Source organism: Tachyglossus aculeatus, chromosome 3, assembly GCF_015852505.1.
Source record: "Tachyglossus aculeatus isolate mTacAcu1 chromosome 3, mTacAcu1.pri, whole genome shotgun sequence".
NCBI lineage: Eukaryota > Metazoa > Chordata > Mammalia > Monotremata > Tachyglossidae > Tachyglossus > Tachyglossus aculeatus.
This window is the reverse complement of record NC_052068.1, coordinates 9,058,838-9,073,969: the sequence shown is the minus strand read 5'-3', so window position 1 is coordinate 9,073,969 and position 15,132 is coordinate 9,058,838. Positions and strand designations below refer to the sequence as shown.

The 15,132-nt window shown below is 43.5% G+C and overlaps 1 protein-coding gene across 1 annotated transcript in view; it reads right to left on the bottom strand.

Moving 5' to 3' along the window:
- Positions 1-887: 887 nt before the first annotated feature.
- INPP5A (inositol polyphosphate-5-phosphatase A) overlaps positions 888-15,132 on the bottom strand; it is a 610,446-nt gene continuing 596,201 nt past the window's right edge. The window contains exons 13-16 of the mRNA XM_038744152.1: positions 11,545-11,656; positions 2,575-2,643; positions 1,072-1,159; positions 888-979 (exon numbers count right to left, since the gene is read on the bottom strand). Of these exons, the coding sequence (XP_038600080.1) occupies positions 1,079-1,159; positions 2,575-2,643; positions 11,545-11,656 (262 nt within the window). The 3' untranslated portion in view covers positions 888-979; positions 1,072-1,078. The remainder of the gene's footprint in view (positions 980-1,071; positions 1,160-2,574; positions 2,644-11,544; positions 11,657-15,132) is intronic.

Here is a 15,132-nt window from a genome sequence, read left to right as displayed (position 1 = left end):
AGAAGGTATTTTAGGAGTAACAAAGTGAAATTGCTAATATATGTGCTATATAGTATGTTTTATATAGAGAGAGATGCATAGACCCATATATGTATCTCTCTCTACATACTAACCCAGATGGCACTGCTATATATTATTTTTTATATGAATTTCGTTGTTTGACATACACAGAACTAAAACTGCTAGACCCCAATACTAGTCGCTGATATGACACTCTCAAGCATTCATACTGGAAAGTATATTAAGCCTTAGTTTTGGTAAGATTTATAAATTATTTTTAAAAAGTATATATATTTATATATATTTATATATATATATATAAAAATGGAAAGCAGCTGCAGTGTGATTCAAAACCATGAAACATGGCAGTATAGTAAATAACATGGAATCAGAGAAAAAAAAATCTATCCAAAAATGAAAATGAAACAAAAAACAAAACAAAAAAAATATCCCCCAACTAGCTATACTAACCCAGTGACCAGAAAGCCTGGGGCAATAAAGAAATGATCATTTTAAACCATCGGTATATCTATACAATCCAATGTACAAAACCCCAAACTGGTAAAGATATTATAAGTTAGGTCTCACACCTGTATGAGTTTTCTATATGCTGAAGTAGCTTTTCCACATTGACAAACACTTATTAAAAGTTGAAAACTGTGAAATCTAAAATGCAGAGTTAACTCCGCTATTAGAGTTTTGGCAACAGGATTGTGACTTATAAAAACAAAAATTCCACGTTTCTACTTGATGTTGCATGAACATACAAGACAGTGAGGTATGTGAGGCTTTTCTTGAAGAGTTCAGAGGCTGAAGCAGAGCGTACGATCAGCAGTCTAAAAATGTGGCATTCAGGACTCGGTTTATCAAAGACGGCTGTTAGGATTATGGATTTCGATATACTGCTCATTCGTTTCTCTCCTTCCATGCTACAAGGTGGTTTCTCAAAGGATTTTCTCATTTCTTAGGCATCGTTTCCCTGTCGTGGAATTGGCATTCGTTTAAAGGACGGGATAAGGAACCGTAGGAAATGGTGTCGAAAAAGAGAAACTCAAGAAAAATTATATTTACCACCACATCACTGCACGACACAACACTTGTGCATATTTGCATTAGGTTTACCTGCCCCAGTAGCTATTCGAAAGGACAGGAACACGGGCTGCAGGAGGTAGAGAGAAAAACAGGAAAAAACGATTAAACACATCTCAACCATCCCGCAAGGCTGAACAAAATCTCATTTCACCTTCAGAGCCCACAGCTCGGGAAGAGGGCAATAGAAACTGCTGATTTTAACACAGGAGTGGCCTGGTTCTTTTCTCACAATTCTGCCTCAAAAACGTGATCCAATAAACATATGATATGGAAATCAACCGAGAGTCCAGAATCGTCACTTGCAACAGCTATTTCACGGTGTTTAGGACTTTTTTTTTTAAAAAAAATACAGACTCTCTGTGGTTGGTATTTAATTGTCATCTGGAAATTCAGAGTGGTGAAAATTCAATCTGTAGAGAAAATGTATTTAAAAAAAGTTGTTTTCCCAGGCAAAAAACCGGGACGGTCAGAGCCACCTGAAGAATTATTAAACGAGTTGCAAAATAAGGTGAGAGAAAGAGAGATGCATTTTGAATTCAACCTCCCTTATACATGCTGTAAAAAACCACAGTGGGAATGTTGATATAGAAATTATAGCATCTGCATTATCAACTATTCCACTGTGGTGGACACAGGCTTCTATTTTATTTATTTATTGACTTAGTCATAAAGGGTTTAATTTTACTTGAGAAATTTCTTCTTACTTTACTAGAGTTATTCATTAATATTTCCTTTACAAGAAACCAGTTAGAAATGCTTTATCATAGCCAGGGAGAACACGAGGTGGGGGAGGTACAAGTAGTACATACAGAGTATTTTAAAATGATGTGCCCCGTATTTCATTCTGACAATTGGTATTTATTTTTTTGCAGGGCCTGCCCAGCTGTATTTTTTGAATGACGAATGAAAACAAGATTTAGAAGCCAAGTTAGCAGTCACAGTAGCAGAGTTTTTCATCAAATAGAAAATTGAAGGTGAAAACCAGACTTTTCCATATTCCTTCCAATTATGCATTGTTTTGTGTTGCATTCCTGCCCCAATGCTTCCTTTTTTATGGCACTTATTAAGCGCTTACTACGTGCAAAGCACTGTTCTAAGCGCTGGGGAGGTTACAAGGTGATCAGGTTGTCCCACGGGGGGCTCACAGTCTTAATCCCCATTTTACAGATGAGGTAACTGAGGCACAGAGAAGTTAAGTGACTTGCCCAAAGTCACACAGCTGACAATTGGCAGACCCGGGATTTGAACCCATGACCTCTGACTCCAAAGCCCAGGCTCTTTCCACTGAGCCACGCTACTTCCTTCAAGCTTTGTTCTCCCTACTGATTCTCTCTTTATTTTGACTGCTGAATCTGATCTAATTCATTCAACTTTGGTTATGATGGTATACTGCAGAGGTTAAAGAAGCAGCCAGCACGCTATGCTGCTTCTCAGCAAAAGTGGCAAAAAAATCAAGACTTATAAAAATGAAATCCAAATTACCTTGTGATCCCCCATGCAGACGTTTGGTCCAATATTATCATACATCACAATCTTCTCATCATTTTCTGACTATTTTAAGGCCGGGGGTGGGGGGGGAGGGGGGTGGAAAAAAAAAGACTGGTCAGTTTAGTTAGCTGGATAGGCGGACTGAACAGAAGAATGAATTCTAAACAGGAACCCAGGAAAACATCCAGTTCTACTGAATATCTGGAGAAGGCTGCTATGGGCATACTTAAAGAAGTTATCACCGTTTAAGGATTTAATAAATTAAAACTTACCATTGGTGGTACCAGCCCTACTCAACTTTCAGGCAGGGAAGTAAAAGTAGTAAACTATACATAAAGCTCTTTTGAAAAAGTTAATTCCCGTTAGTGGCTTTTGTAAACAGACAGACCCAAACGACTCTCCTCAAAAGAATTTAGTTCATATTCTAGGGATATTGAAACAACAGAAATGACTAGGAAGATGTTTTTGGTTAAAGTGTTAACCTGTTTAACTGGCGGAGATAATGTCGGCTCTCCTAGCAGGCAGGAGAACTCAGTGAAATCAAAAGTCAATGAAATATTTACGTCATTCTTAACTCTAATTGATTTTCATTCTCTCCTCCCTCAAACTTTTCTCAAACTTTGTTATCTCTCTCAAATGACAATGAATATGCTAGATAAAACAGAAGCCCTCATCTTTTTGCCATATTTACCATTTAAATTTGTTTTGACTGTCTGGTCCACTCATCCAATGCTTTTATTTTCTGAACAAAAACAAAGCCTGCGCTTTAATTTCAAGACCACTAGGCAAAACGATTTGAACACGTTAATTAAATCTGGAGTGTTCCGACTCCGATTCTTATAAGGCAATCACTCCTCAGACAAGAACCGTACAATAGTTTGTCATGCACATTCATTTCGGCTGTTGCAGTCGAGATTCTCTTATCTGTAATCAGTCAAGTTTGACTGGGCAAGAACTTTATATAAACAGCAGCATTTAAGACTATAAAGTTAAAACTGAATTATCTTTAATGTAGTAAGGAAGCTTAAGGTCAGATTTACTTTAGAGCACGGTTGTCTGCCAAAAAATAGAAAAACGTAACCTTCTGCATTGTATGCATGAGCACTTCCCAATATTTCAAGATCATAATGCTGCTAGAATCGGAAGTGGGGATACATTCATCAAAAGCAACTTGATAATTTACAAAGGCAGCATAAAATTGTGGATTTTCAACTGCATAATCTTTAGACAGATAAACAAATTACTGCCGTGCACAAGCAGAAACAATGTACACTTCACTGAGCATTCATTACTGCATGCTATCAGGCATCAACACTACTCCCTAGCAGTGGGCAACCTTTGGTGTTTTAGGGCTCAGAAAGCATAAAATAACATGATGGTGGGGTAACCGACCGTGGCATGATAGATGATGTTGCAAGAAAGCTGTTTACAGTTCCATGTCTGTACAATCTGTAATGCCTAGGGCGCGAGGGGCAACATACTGTAGGTACCAGGGTGCTAATTTTGGCACTCTAACCCTTGTCCCGGAAGAGACTGAGAAAAGTGGGAATTTTCCCCCAAAGTGTAGTTTTTAACAAAGATACAGCAGCTAGCCCTGACATTCAATTCTTCAGCGGAAGTTAAACAAAGTGCCTGCATGCCCAAAAGAGGCAGTTAAAAAGGGGCCTTGCAGGGGCCTATAAATCCCCACAGAGACAAAAAAAATTGGGTTCTTTATTTCTTGCTCAATTCAAATAAACACTTTTTATTTTCATTGGAGCTGAAATTCTATGGGAGGCTGAGGGGTGGGAAAGGGAAATGAGATGTAGGAATATTTTTGATACAACCTTAAAGGTTAAACATTAAAAATGTTCCAACCGTGGAGGTATGCGATATTTTGAAATAAGAAATGGAGCTTTATTGAGTCAGGTGTACCAGCCAAGATTAATCACTCATATTCTCTGGTCTTTACTCAACAGAGTTGAATACCCAATATCTTTTTTACTCTCCTGGATCGAGTACTAGAAATCACTAAGTTGCCAGTTCCTTCTTTGTGATACTGCCCAGGGTGACTCATTTCATGCTCATTTCCCTGAGAAGCAGTGTGGCCTAGGGGAAACACCCAGGAGGGCCTGAGTGTCAGGAGACCTGCTTCTCGCCTGCTGTGTGACCTTAGGCAGGCACTTAACTTCTCTATGCCTCAGTTTCCTCCTCTGTAAAGTGTGGATTGAATACTTGTTCTTGCTCTTAGATTGTGAGCTCCATGTGAAAAATGCACAAAGTCTGATCTGATTATGCCCACGTCTCCCCTGTGCTAAAAAACCCTGTTTTGACCCCACCTCCCCTTCTAGTTATCACCCTATCTCCCTCCTACCCTTGCTTTCTAAACTCCTAGAACGAGTCGTCTACACCCACTGCCTCGAATTACTCAACGCCAACTCTCTCCTTGACCCCCTCCAATCTGGCTTCCGTCCCCTACGCTCCACCGAAACTGCCCTCTCAAAGGTCACCAATGACCTCCTTCTTGCCAAATCCAACGGCTCCTATTCTATCCTAATCCTCCTTGACCTCTCAGCTGCCTTCGACACTGTGGACCACCCCCTTCTCCTCAACACGCTATCCAATCTTGGCTTCACAGACTCCGTCCTCTCCTGGTTCTCTTCATCTCTCCGACCGTTCATTTGCAGTCTCCTTTGTGGACTCCTCCTCCCCCTCCCATCCCCTTACTGTAGGGGTTCCTCAAGGGTCAGTCCTTGGTCCCCTTCTGTTCTCTATCTACACTCACTCCCTTGGTGAACTTATTTACTCCCACGGCTTCAACTATTATCTATACGCTGATGACACTCAAATCTACATCTCTGCCCCTGCTCTTTCTCCCTCCCTCCAGTCTCATTTCTCCTTTTGCCTTCAGAACATCTCTATCTGGATGTCTGCCCACCATCTAAAACTCAATATGTCCAAGACTGAACTCCTTATCTTCCCTCCCAAACCCTGCCCTCTCCCTGACTTTCCCATCACTGTAGACAGCACTATCATCCTGCCCATCTCACGAGCCCGCAAACTTGGTGTCATCCTCAACTCTGCTCTCTCGTTCACCCCTCACATCCAATCCGTCACCAAAACCTGCCGGTCTCACCTCTGCAACATCACCAAGATCTGCCCTACCCTTTCCATCCAAACCGCTACCTTGCTGGTTCAATCTCTCATCCTATCCCCACTGGATTACTGTATCAGCCTCCTCTCTGATCTCCCATCCTCCTGTCTCTCCCCGCTACAGTCTATACTTCACTCTGCTGCCCGGATTATCTTTGTTCAGAATTGCTCTGGGCGTGTCACTCCCTTCCTCAAAAATCTCCAGTGGTTGCCTATCAATGTACGAATCAAGAAAAAACTCCTCACTCTTGGCTTCAAGGCACTCCATCACCTCACCCCCTCCTACCTCACCTCCCTTCTCTCCTTCTCCAGCCCAGCCCGCACCCTCCACTCCTCTGCCGCTAACCTCTTCACTGTACCTCGTTCTTGCCTGTCCCACCGTCAACCCCCAGCCCACATCCTTTCCCTGGCCTGGAATGCCCTCCCTCCAGACATCCACCAAGCTAGCTCTCCTCCTCCCTTCAAAGCCCTACTGAGAGCTCACCTCCTCCAGGAGGCCTTCCCAGACTGAGCCCCCTTTTTCCTTTCCTCCTCCCCCCCCACCCTACCTCCTTCCCCTCCCCCCAGCACTTGTATATATATTTGTACAGATTTATTACTTTATTTATTTTATTAGTACATATTTGCTATTCTATTTATTTTGTTAATGATGTGCATATACCTTTAATTCTATTTGTTCTGGTGATTCTGATACCTGTCTACATGTTTTGTTTTGTTGTCTGTTTCCCCCTTCTAGACCGTGAGCCTGTTGTTGGGTAGGAACCGTCTCTATATGTTGCCAACTTGTACGTCCCAAGTGCTTAGTACAGTGCTTTGCACACAGTAAGAACTCAATAAATACAATTGAATGAATGATCCTTTACTCCAGATCTTAGTAAAGTGCTTGATACTTAGTAAGTGCTTAATAAACATCACAAATAACAACAACAATCATAACAATAATAATAACATTATTATGCTTAGATTTCCTTCCCTATCAATGGGCCAACTTCCTGTCATAAATTCTGGTTGTTCTGGTTCTCCCAGACTGAGTCCCCCTTTTCCTCTGCTCCTCCTCCCCTTCCCATCACTTTGACTCCCTCCCTCTGTTCTACCCGCCTCCCTGCCCCACAGAACTTGTGTATATATGTACATATTTACTATTCTATTTTATTAATGATGTGTATATATCTATAATTCTATTTATTTATATTGATGCTATTGATGCCTGTCTACTTTTTTTTGTTTTGTTTTGTTGTCGGTCTCCCCACTTCTGGACTGTGAGCCTGTTGTTGGGTAGGGATTGTCTCTATTTGTTGCCCAATTGTACTTTCCAAGTGCTTAGTACAGTGCTCTGCTCACAGTAAGCGCTCAATAAAAATGACTGACTGACTGAATGAATGAATGGTTGGGTTTCCCATTTCGCCTCTTTCCCTGCTTGGTATTTTTGCATCTCCAGAGAGTGTGGACAAGTTCTGTTGTGGGGAGGAAATGTGTCTACCAACTCTGTTGTATTGTACTTTCCAAGAGTACTTACTGTACTAAACGCTGAACAAGGTACAAGGTAATCAGGTCAGATCAATCACTCAATCAATCAATCATATTTATTGAGTGCTTACTGTGAGCAGAGCACTGTATTAAGCACTTGGGAAGTACTAGTTGGCAACATATAGAGACGGTCCCTACCCAACAGTGGGCTCACAGTCTAGATTAGACTGAGCTCAATGGGGACAAGAATGTATCTATTTGTTGTTATATTGTACCCTTCCAAGAGCTTAGTAAAGTGCTCTGTACACAGTAAGCGCTCAATAAATACCACTGATTAATCAATTGATTGTTAGTTCTTTGACATTTCAGTTTCTCGAGATCATTTTGGCTTTGCAGAAGTCAAGCCCACAAATGGTATTCAGGGTCTTTCACCAATCCCACAACTGGTTGTATTCCGTTTGTAATAATAATAATAACAACAGTAAAATGGGGATTCACTACTGGTTTTCCTATCCCTCCTCTCAGGGTCGCACCTGGAGAGTTTCCAGTACTCTACTAGTCTCGGCTATGGGAAGGACAGTCAAGCAAAGGCCTGTCCACTCCATTCCTAGCTTGGGCAGTGGCTAGTGAGTGGCAGGCAATCTGCTACAAGTCAAAACTCCCCTGTGCTGGGCAGCAGAGGCACGGGAGAGAGCCGAGGGTGGAGACTCAAGTTTACTGCGCAGAAGGTGGCAATGGTAAGCCACTTCTGGATTTTTACCAAGAAAACTCTGTGGACACACTACCAGAACGATGGCAGGTGGAGAGCGGGGCATTCTGGGAGAGATGTGTCTGTTGTGTCGCTATGGGTAGGAGATGACTCGATGGCATAAGACAAGACAATACTGGTCTTCTTCCTATTTAGGCTGTGTGCCCCATGTGGGACAGGGATTTTGTCTGACCATTCATTCATTCAATCGTACTTATTGAGCACTTACTGCATGCAAAGCACTGTACTAAGCACTTGGAAGAGTACAATATAACAACAAATAGATACATTCTTGTCCCCAATGAGCTCAGTCTAATCTGACCTGATTACCTCATACCTTGCTCAGCGTTTAGTGCAGTAAGTACTTAACAAACACAATCATCATTAATTATTAACCCTATCTGGAGGTGACTTCTATTTAGAAGTATTTATTTATTTGCAAAATAAAACTAGTCCATTTTACTACTATCCATCAGATCAGCTCTAAATCACAAAGGTAATTCTTTTTTCCAGCCTCACAAGCTGCAAGTCACAATTATTATGTGCACATGCAGGAGGGCTGTGTAAGAAGTTTGGAGGCCCCAGAGTGGAGTAAGAGGGGAAGATTTTAGAGAGCAGGAGCAATTTGTCCTGAAGGAGAATTCCTCTCTCTCCCTGAGCCGTCCTCTCCCGGGCTCGAGCTGGGGAGCTTCAGTTCTGGGTCCCACTGGTATCAGGGAGAGTTTAATAATAAATAATAATAATAATGGTATTTTTAAAGTGCTTACTATGTACCAGGCACTCTACTAAGCACTGGGGTGGACACAAGCAAATTGGGTTGGACACAGTCCCTGTCCCATGTGGGGCTCATGTCTCAATTCCCATTTTACAGATGAGGTAACTGAGGCCAAGAGAAGTGAAGTGACTTGCCCAAGGTCACACAGCAGGCAGGTGGAGGAGCCAGGATTAGAACCCACGACCTTCTGACTCCCGGGCCTGGGTTCTAGCCACTATACTATGCTGCTTGGAGGGTTGCATGAGGCTGACTGGGATGAGAGATCCACACTCCAAGTAGTCAAGGGTAAGAGGATTATCTCCCTGGGTCTTTTGGCCCTATTATAAATGCCTTATTTATTCATATTAATGTCTGTTGCTCCCTCTAGACTGCAAGCTCATTGTGGGCAGGGAATGTGTCTGTCTATTGTTATAGTGTGCTCTTCCAAGTACCTAGCACAGTGCTTTGCTCACAGTAACGGCTCAATAAATATGGCTGAATTAATGAATAATAATGACAATAATTTTGGTATTTGCTAAGCACTTACTATGTGCCAGGCACTGTATTACGTGCTGGAGTTGATATAAGCTCATCGAGTTGGACACAGTCCCTGTTCCACCTAGGGCTCCCAGTCTCAATCCCTATTTTACCGATGAGGTAACTGAGGCCCAGAGAAGTGAAGTGACTTGCCCAAGGTCACACAGCCAGATGAGTGACAGAGATAGGATTACAACCCAGGTCCTTCTGACTCCCAGGCCTGGGCTCTGTCCACTAGGTCACGTTGCTTCCATCTGAACAGCCGTCCCTCAGGGAGGAGATGCTTAGAGCTTCCTCGACTTCTTCTAGGAACTTGTTGCTTCTTTTCTCTCCTTCCTTTGGGTGTGGGGCTAGGTTGAACTGCCGTTGCATAGTCCCAAGGAGAAGGTAGGAGAAGGAGGAGGGAAAGTCCCTCGGGTGACAACCTTACAGCTTTACCTCTTGCTGGAGGGGCAGAGAGTGTCTAGACTCAGTGGCTCCTTCAATCATTCATTCAATTCGTTCTAATGACTTGACACCTGTCCACATGTTTTGTTTTGTTGTCTGCCTTCCCCTTCTCGACTGTGCGCTCATTGTTGAGTAGGGACTGTCTCTATATGTTGCCAACTTGTACTTCCCAAGAGCTTAGTACAGTGCTCTGCACACAGTAAGCGCTCAATAAATATGACTGAATGAATCAATGAATTCAATTGTATTTATTAAACGCTTACTGTGTGCTCACTGTACTTAGCGCTTGGGAAAGTACAATATAATAAATAGTGACATTCCCTGCCCACAATGAGCTCACCATCAAGATAGGGGGAGACAGACATCAATACAAATAAATAACATGACAGATATATGCATAAGTGGTGTGTGGCAGGGAGAAGAGGGAAGAGCACAGGGAGAAAGTCAGGGTGACGCAGAAGGGAGTGGGAGATGAGGAAAAGTGGGGATTAGTCTGCGAAGGCCTCTAGGAGGAGATGGACCTTCAATAAGGCTTTGAAGCGGGGAAGAGTCATTGTCTGGTGGATTTGAGAAGGGAGGGGGTTTCAGGCTAGACGTGGGGCCTAGGGCAGGGATGGCCTAAACTGCCTGCTTTGTCCATCCCTGATATACCGACTCCGACCCTAAGGGCCACTCTTGTAAAGCTCAGCTTTGTAGAGTTGAAATAAGCCTTGCAAAATAAGTCCCTTCCCTTAATAATAATGTTGGTATTTGTTAAGCGCTTACTATGTGCAAAGCAATTTAGGTACTCACTCCACCCACAGCAGTGTGGTCTAGTGGATAGAGCCTGGGTGGCCAGGGAGTCAGAAGAACCTGGGTTCTAATCCTAGCTCTGCCACTCATCTGCTGTGTGACCTTGGGCAAGTCACTTCACTTCTCTGGGCCTCAGTTCCCTCATCTGCAAAACGGGGGTTAAGACTGTGAGCCCCAGGTGGGACAGGCACTGAGTCCAACCTGTATAGCTCGTATCTACCCCAGCACTTAGTACAGTGCCTGGCAGAGAGCAAGCCCTTAACAAGTACTATTATTATTAATATTATTATTTATCCTTAAGCTTGGTTCATTCATTCATTCAATCGTATTTATTGAGCGCTTCCTGTGTGCAGAGCACTGTACTAAGCATTTGGTTGCTTCCTATACCTGTAATTAATTTTAACACCCGTCTCTTCTGTTAGTCTATAATCTCTTAAGGGCAAGAACAATGTCCACCAATTTTATTGTCCTCTCCCAATTACTTAGCACAGTGTTCTTCACAAAGTAAACACTCAATAAATACCATTAGAAGTAGCATGGCCTAGTGGAAGGAGACCCAGCCTGGGAGTCAGAAGACCTGGGTTCCAATTCTGGCTCCACATTTGCTGCAGTGTGACCTTGGTGAAATCACTTAATTTCTCTGTGCCTCAGTTTCCTCAATCAATCAATCAATCATTCAATCAATCAAGAACTTGGGAGAATACAAACATAAATAAAAACATAGGCATATTCCCTGCCTTTCCTCATCTGTAAAATGAGGATTCATTACCTGTTCTCCCTCCTCATTACACCGTGAGCTCTGTGTGGGACAGAGATTTTATCTGACCTCATCAACTTGTATCTATCCCAGCACTTAACAAATACCACAGTTATTATTATCACCACTGATTAAGTGATGGATGAATTGAGACTGACCATGTTACTTTCGGATATCAATTTAAGAATTTTGATTTGGGTTAGAACTGACAAAGCTAGGTACTGAATACTGAAGGATTAAAAACAGTATTGCTCGAAACTCTCAAGATTTGGCTCTTGGGAACTTAGAATGGACCGGAAACAGGCTAAAATCTGGTTAGTGAGTCCTTACCTTTAGAATCAGTTCCTTGGCTGACTGAGACATTAGAATCCTATCACACCATGCTGGACACCTGGTGTTCATGTACTGTTTTCCCTGGCTAGAGTCTTCGCTGTACGGGTAACTGGAAAAAAATCATGGAAAAAAGGGTCAGCAATCAGTTCGACTCAGCCCGGGATGGAGATTGGCTGCTGCTTCTTCAATATCTTCCTAAATATCAAACCGGGGGTGGCTGGTTTTGAGCACAAGCTTTGTGAGGAATGAGAAGCAAGGAAGAAAATGAGCAAATGATTCCAGGTCCTACAACACCAACCGTAACAACCCAACAGGGACAGCCTTTTGTGGGGCACAGTGTGGCCGGGAATGTGGATTCTACCTTAGCCCTTTCAGCCACACACAAACTCAGGGTGAATTCTGCCATAGGCGGTGTCTTTGAATAAGGACTATTATACATATACTAATATACATACACATACGAACGCAGCATGGTATAGTGGATAGAGCACGGGCCTGGGAGTCAGAAGGTCATGTGTTCTAATCCCAGCTCTGCCACTTGTCTTATGTTGTGACTCTGAACAAGTCACTTCACTTCTCTGCGCCTCAGTTACCTCAACTGGAAAATGGGGATTGAGACTGGGAGCCCCACATGGGACAGGGACTGTGCTTAATTGAGTTCCTTGTATCTACCCCAGCACTTAGTACACTGCCTGGCACATAGTAAGCATTTAACAAATACCATAATAATAATGATTATTATTATAAAGGCTGGGGAACTGTCCCCCAAGCTTCTGGGACTATAACTTTCAGCAGTCCCTGGAGGCCCCTGAACAGTTTTAGCGAACTTCAGCAAAGTCAGGTTTAGGAAACAGGTCCTTCTGACTCCCAGGCCCATACTTAATCCACTAAGCCATGCCCCTTGTTCAGCGCTCAATAAATACGATTGATTGATTGATTGATCTGACCTGATTACCTTGTCCCTAGATGTGTGCACACGCATGTGTGTGTAAGACTGTGTGTGTGTGTGTGTGTGTGTGTGTGTGTGTATGTTTTTAATGTCCTTTATTAAGTGCTTTCTATGTGTCAAATAAGCACTGGGGAAGATAGAATTGAATTAGGTTGGACAAAGTCCCTGTCCTGCATGGGCCTTACTGTCTAAGTAGGAGAGAGAACAGGCAAGGTCAAACAGCACTGTCTATCTCCCCCCCTCTAGACTGTAAACTTGTTATGGGCAGGGAATGTGTCTGTTTATTGTTGTATGTGCTCTCCCAAGCACTTAGAACACTGCCCTACACATAGTAAGCACTCAGTAAATGCAATTGAATGAATGAACGAATTTAGCAAAGTCAGGTTTAGGTCCTTCTGACTCCCAGGCCCATACTTAATCCACTAAGCCATGCCCCAGCCTGAGATTGGGCACTATTCCTTTCTACCAACTCTGTTCTATTGTAATAATAATAATAATGATGATGGTATTTGTTAAGCGCTTATTATGTGCAAAGCACTGTTCTAAGCATTGGGGGGGATACAAGGTGATCAGGTTGGTCCACATGGGGCTTGCAGTTTTAATCCCCATTTTACAGATGAGGTAACTGAGGCCCAGAGAAGTTAAGTGACTTGCCCAAAGTCACTCAGCTCACAAGCGGTGGAGCTGGAATTAGAACCCATGACCTCTGACTCCCAAGCTCGTGCTCTTTCCACTGAGCCACGCTGCTTCTCTATTGTACTCTCCCAAGCGCTCAGTGCAGTGCTCTGCACACATTAAGTGCTCAATAAATACCACTGATTGATTTATCTTTCCTACTGTGTCTGTCACCAAACCCTTCTCCACTTCATTTTAAACTATGAGCTCTTTTAATAGTGAGCCTTTGGAAGTGTCCAATTTTCATCAGTGTATTTTTTTCTAGCGCTTAGTACAGTAATCTGCATACAGTCAGCACTTAAAAATAAACTCAGTCATTTATTCATGCAATCAATTATGTTTATTGAGTGCTTACTGTGTGCAGAACACTGTACTAAGTGCTTGAGAGAGTACAAAATAACACTAAACAGACACATTCCCTGCCCAAAATAATTTTACAGCCTAGAGGGGGAGACAGACATTAATACAGATAAATAAAGTACAGATGGGTACATACAATAATAATAATAATGTTGGTATTTGTTCATTCATTCATTCAATCATATTTATTGAGCGCTTACTGTGTGCAGAGCACTGTATTAAGCGCTTGGGAAGTACAAGTTGGCAACATATAGAGACGGTCCCTACCCAACAGTGGGCTCACAGTCTAGAAGGGGGAGACAGAGAACAAAACAAAACATATTAACAGAATAAAATAAATAGAATATACAAGTAAAATAAATCAATAGAGTAATAAATACGTACAAACATATATACATATATACAGGTGCTGTGGGGAAGGGAAGGGGGTAAGGCGGGGGGGATGGAGAAGGGGACGTGGGGGAGAGGAAGGAGGGGGCTCAGTCTGGGAAGGCCTCCTGGAGGAGGTGAGCTCTCGGGCCTTGAAGGGAGGAAGAGAGCTAGCTTGGCGGATGTGGGGAGGGAGGGCATTCCAGGCCAGGGGGATGACGTTGGCCAGGGGTCGACGGCGGGACAGGCGAGAACGAGGCACGGTGAGGAGATTAGCGGCAGAGGAGCGGAGGGTGCGGGCTGGGCTTTAGAAGGAGAGAAGGGAGGTGAGGTAGGAGGGGGCGAGGTGATGGAGAGCCTTGAAGCCAAGGGTGAGGAGTTTCTGCCTGATGCGTAGGTTGATTAGTAGCCACTGGAGATTTTTGAGGAGGGGAGTAACATGCCCAGAGCGTTTCTGGACAAAGACGATCCGGGCAGCGGCGTGAAGTATGGATTGAAGTGGGGAGAGACAGGAGGATGGGAGATCAGAGAAGAGGCTGATACAGTAATCCAGATGGGATAGGATGAGAGCTTGAACCAGCAGGGTAGCGGTTTGGATGGAGAGGAAGGGGCGGATCTTGGCAATGTTGTGGAGCTGAGACCGGCAGGTTTTGGTGATGGCTTGGATGTGAGGGGTGAACGAGAGAGCAGAGTCGAGGATGACACCAAGGTTGCGGGCTTTCCAGAATGCTCCACGAGAGTCCACAGGCACAGGGTTCCTGCAGGGGCATGGGGGTCAAGAGCAGCCACAGGATCCTACACTTTAATTTTCCCATCGTACGCCCCACTCACTATCCTCTTGTTATCAGAGCGAATACACTGCACCAGCTCTTCATGGCCTTCCAGCACACGTAAACAGGCTCCACATTCAACGTCCCATAACCTGATGGTGTTGTCTGATGAGCCACTCACTACCAGCCTATCTCTGTATTGCAGGCAGGCAATGCCTCGTTTGTGTCCGTTTAAGGTCCTCACAAACTCACAGGTACTTGTGTTCCATACCTTTTCAGCACTTACTACGTGCCAAGCACTGTTCTAAGCACTGGGGGGATACAAGGTAATTAAGGTTGTCCCTTGTGGGGCTCACAATCTTAATCCCCATTTTACAGATGAGGGAACTGAGGCACAGAGAAGTTAAGTGACTTGCCCAAAGTCACACAGCTGTGTGCTCTGCACATAGTAAGTGCTCTGCA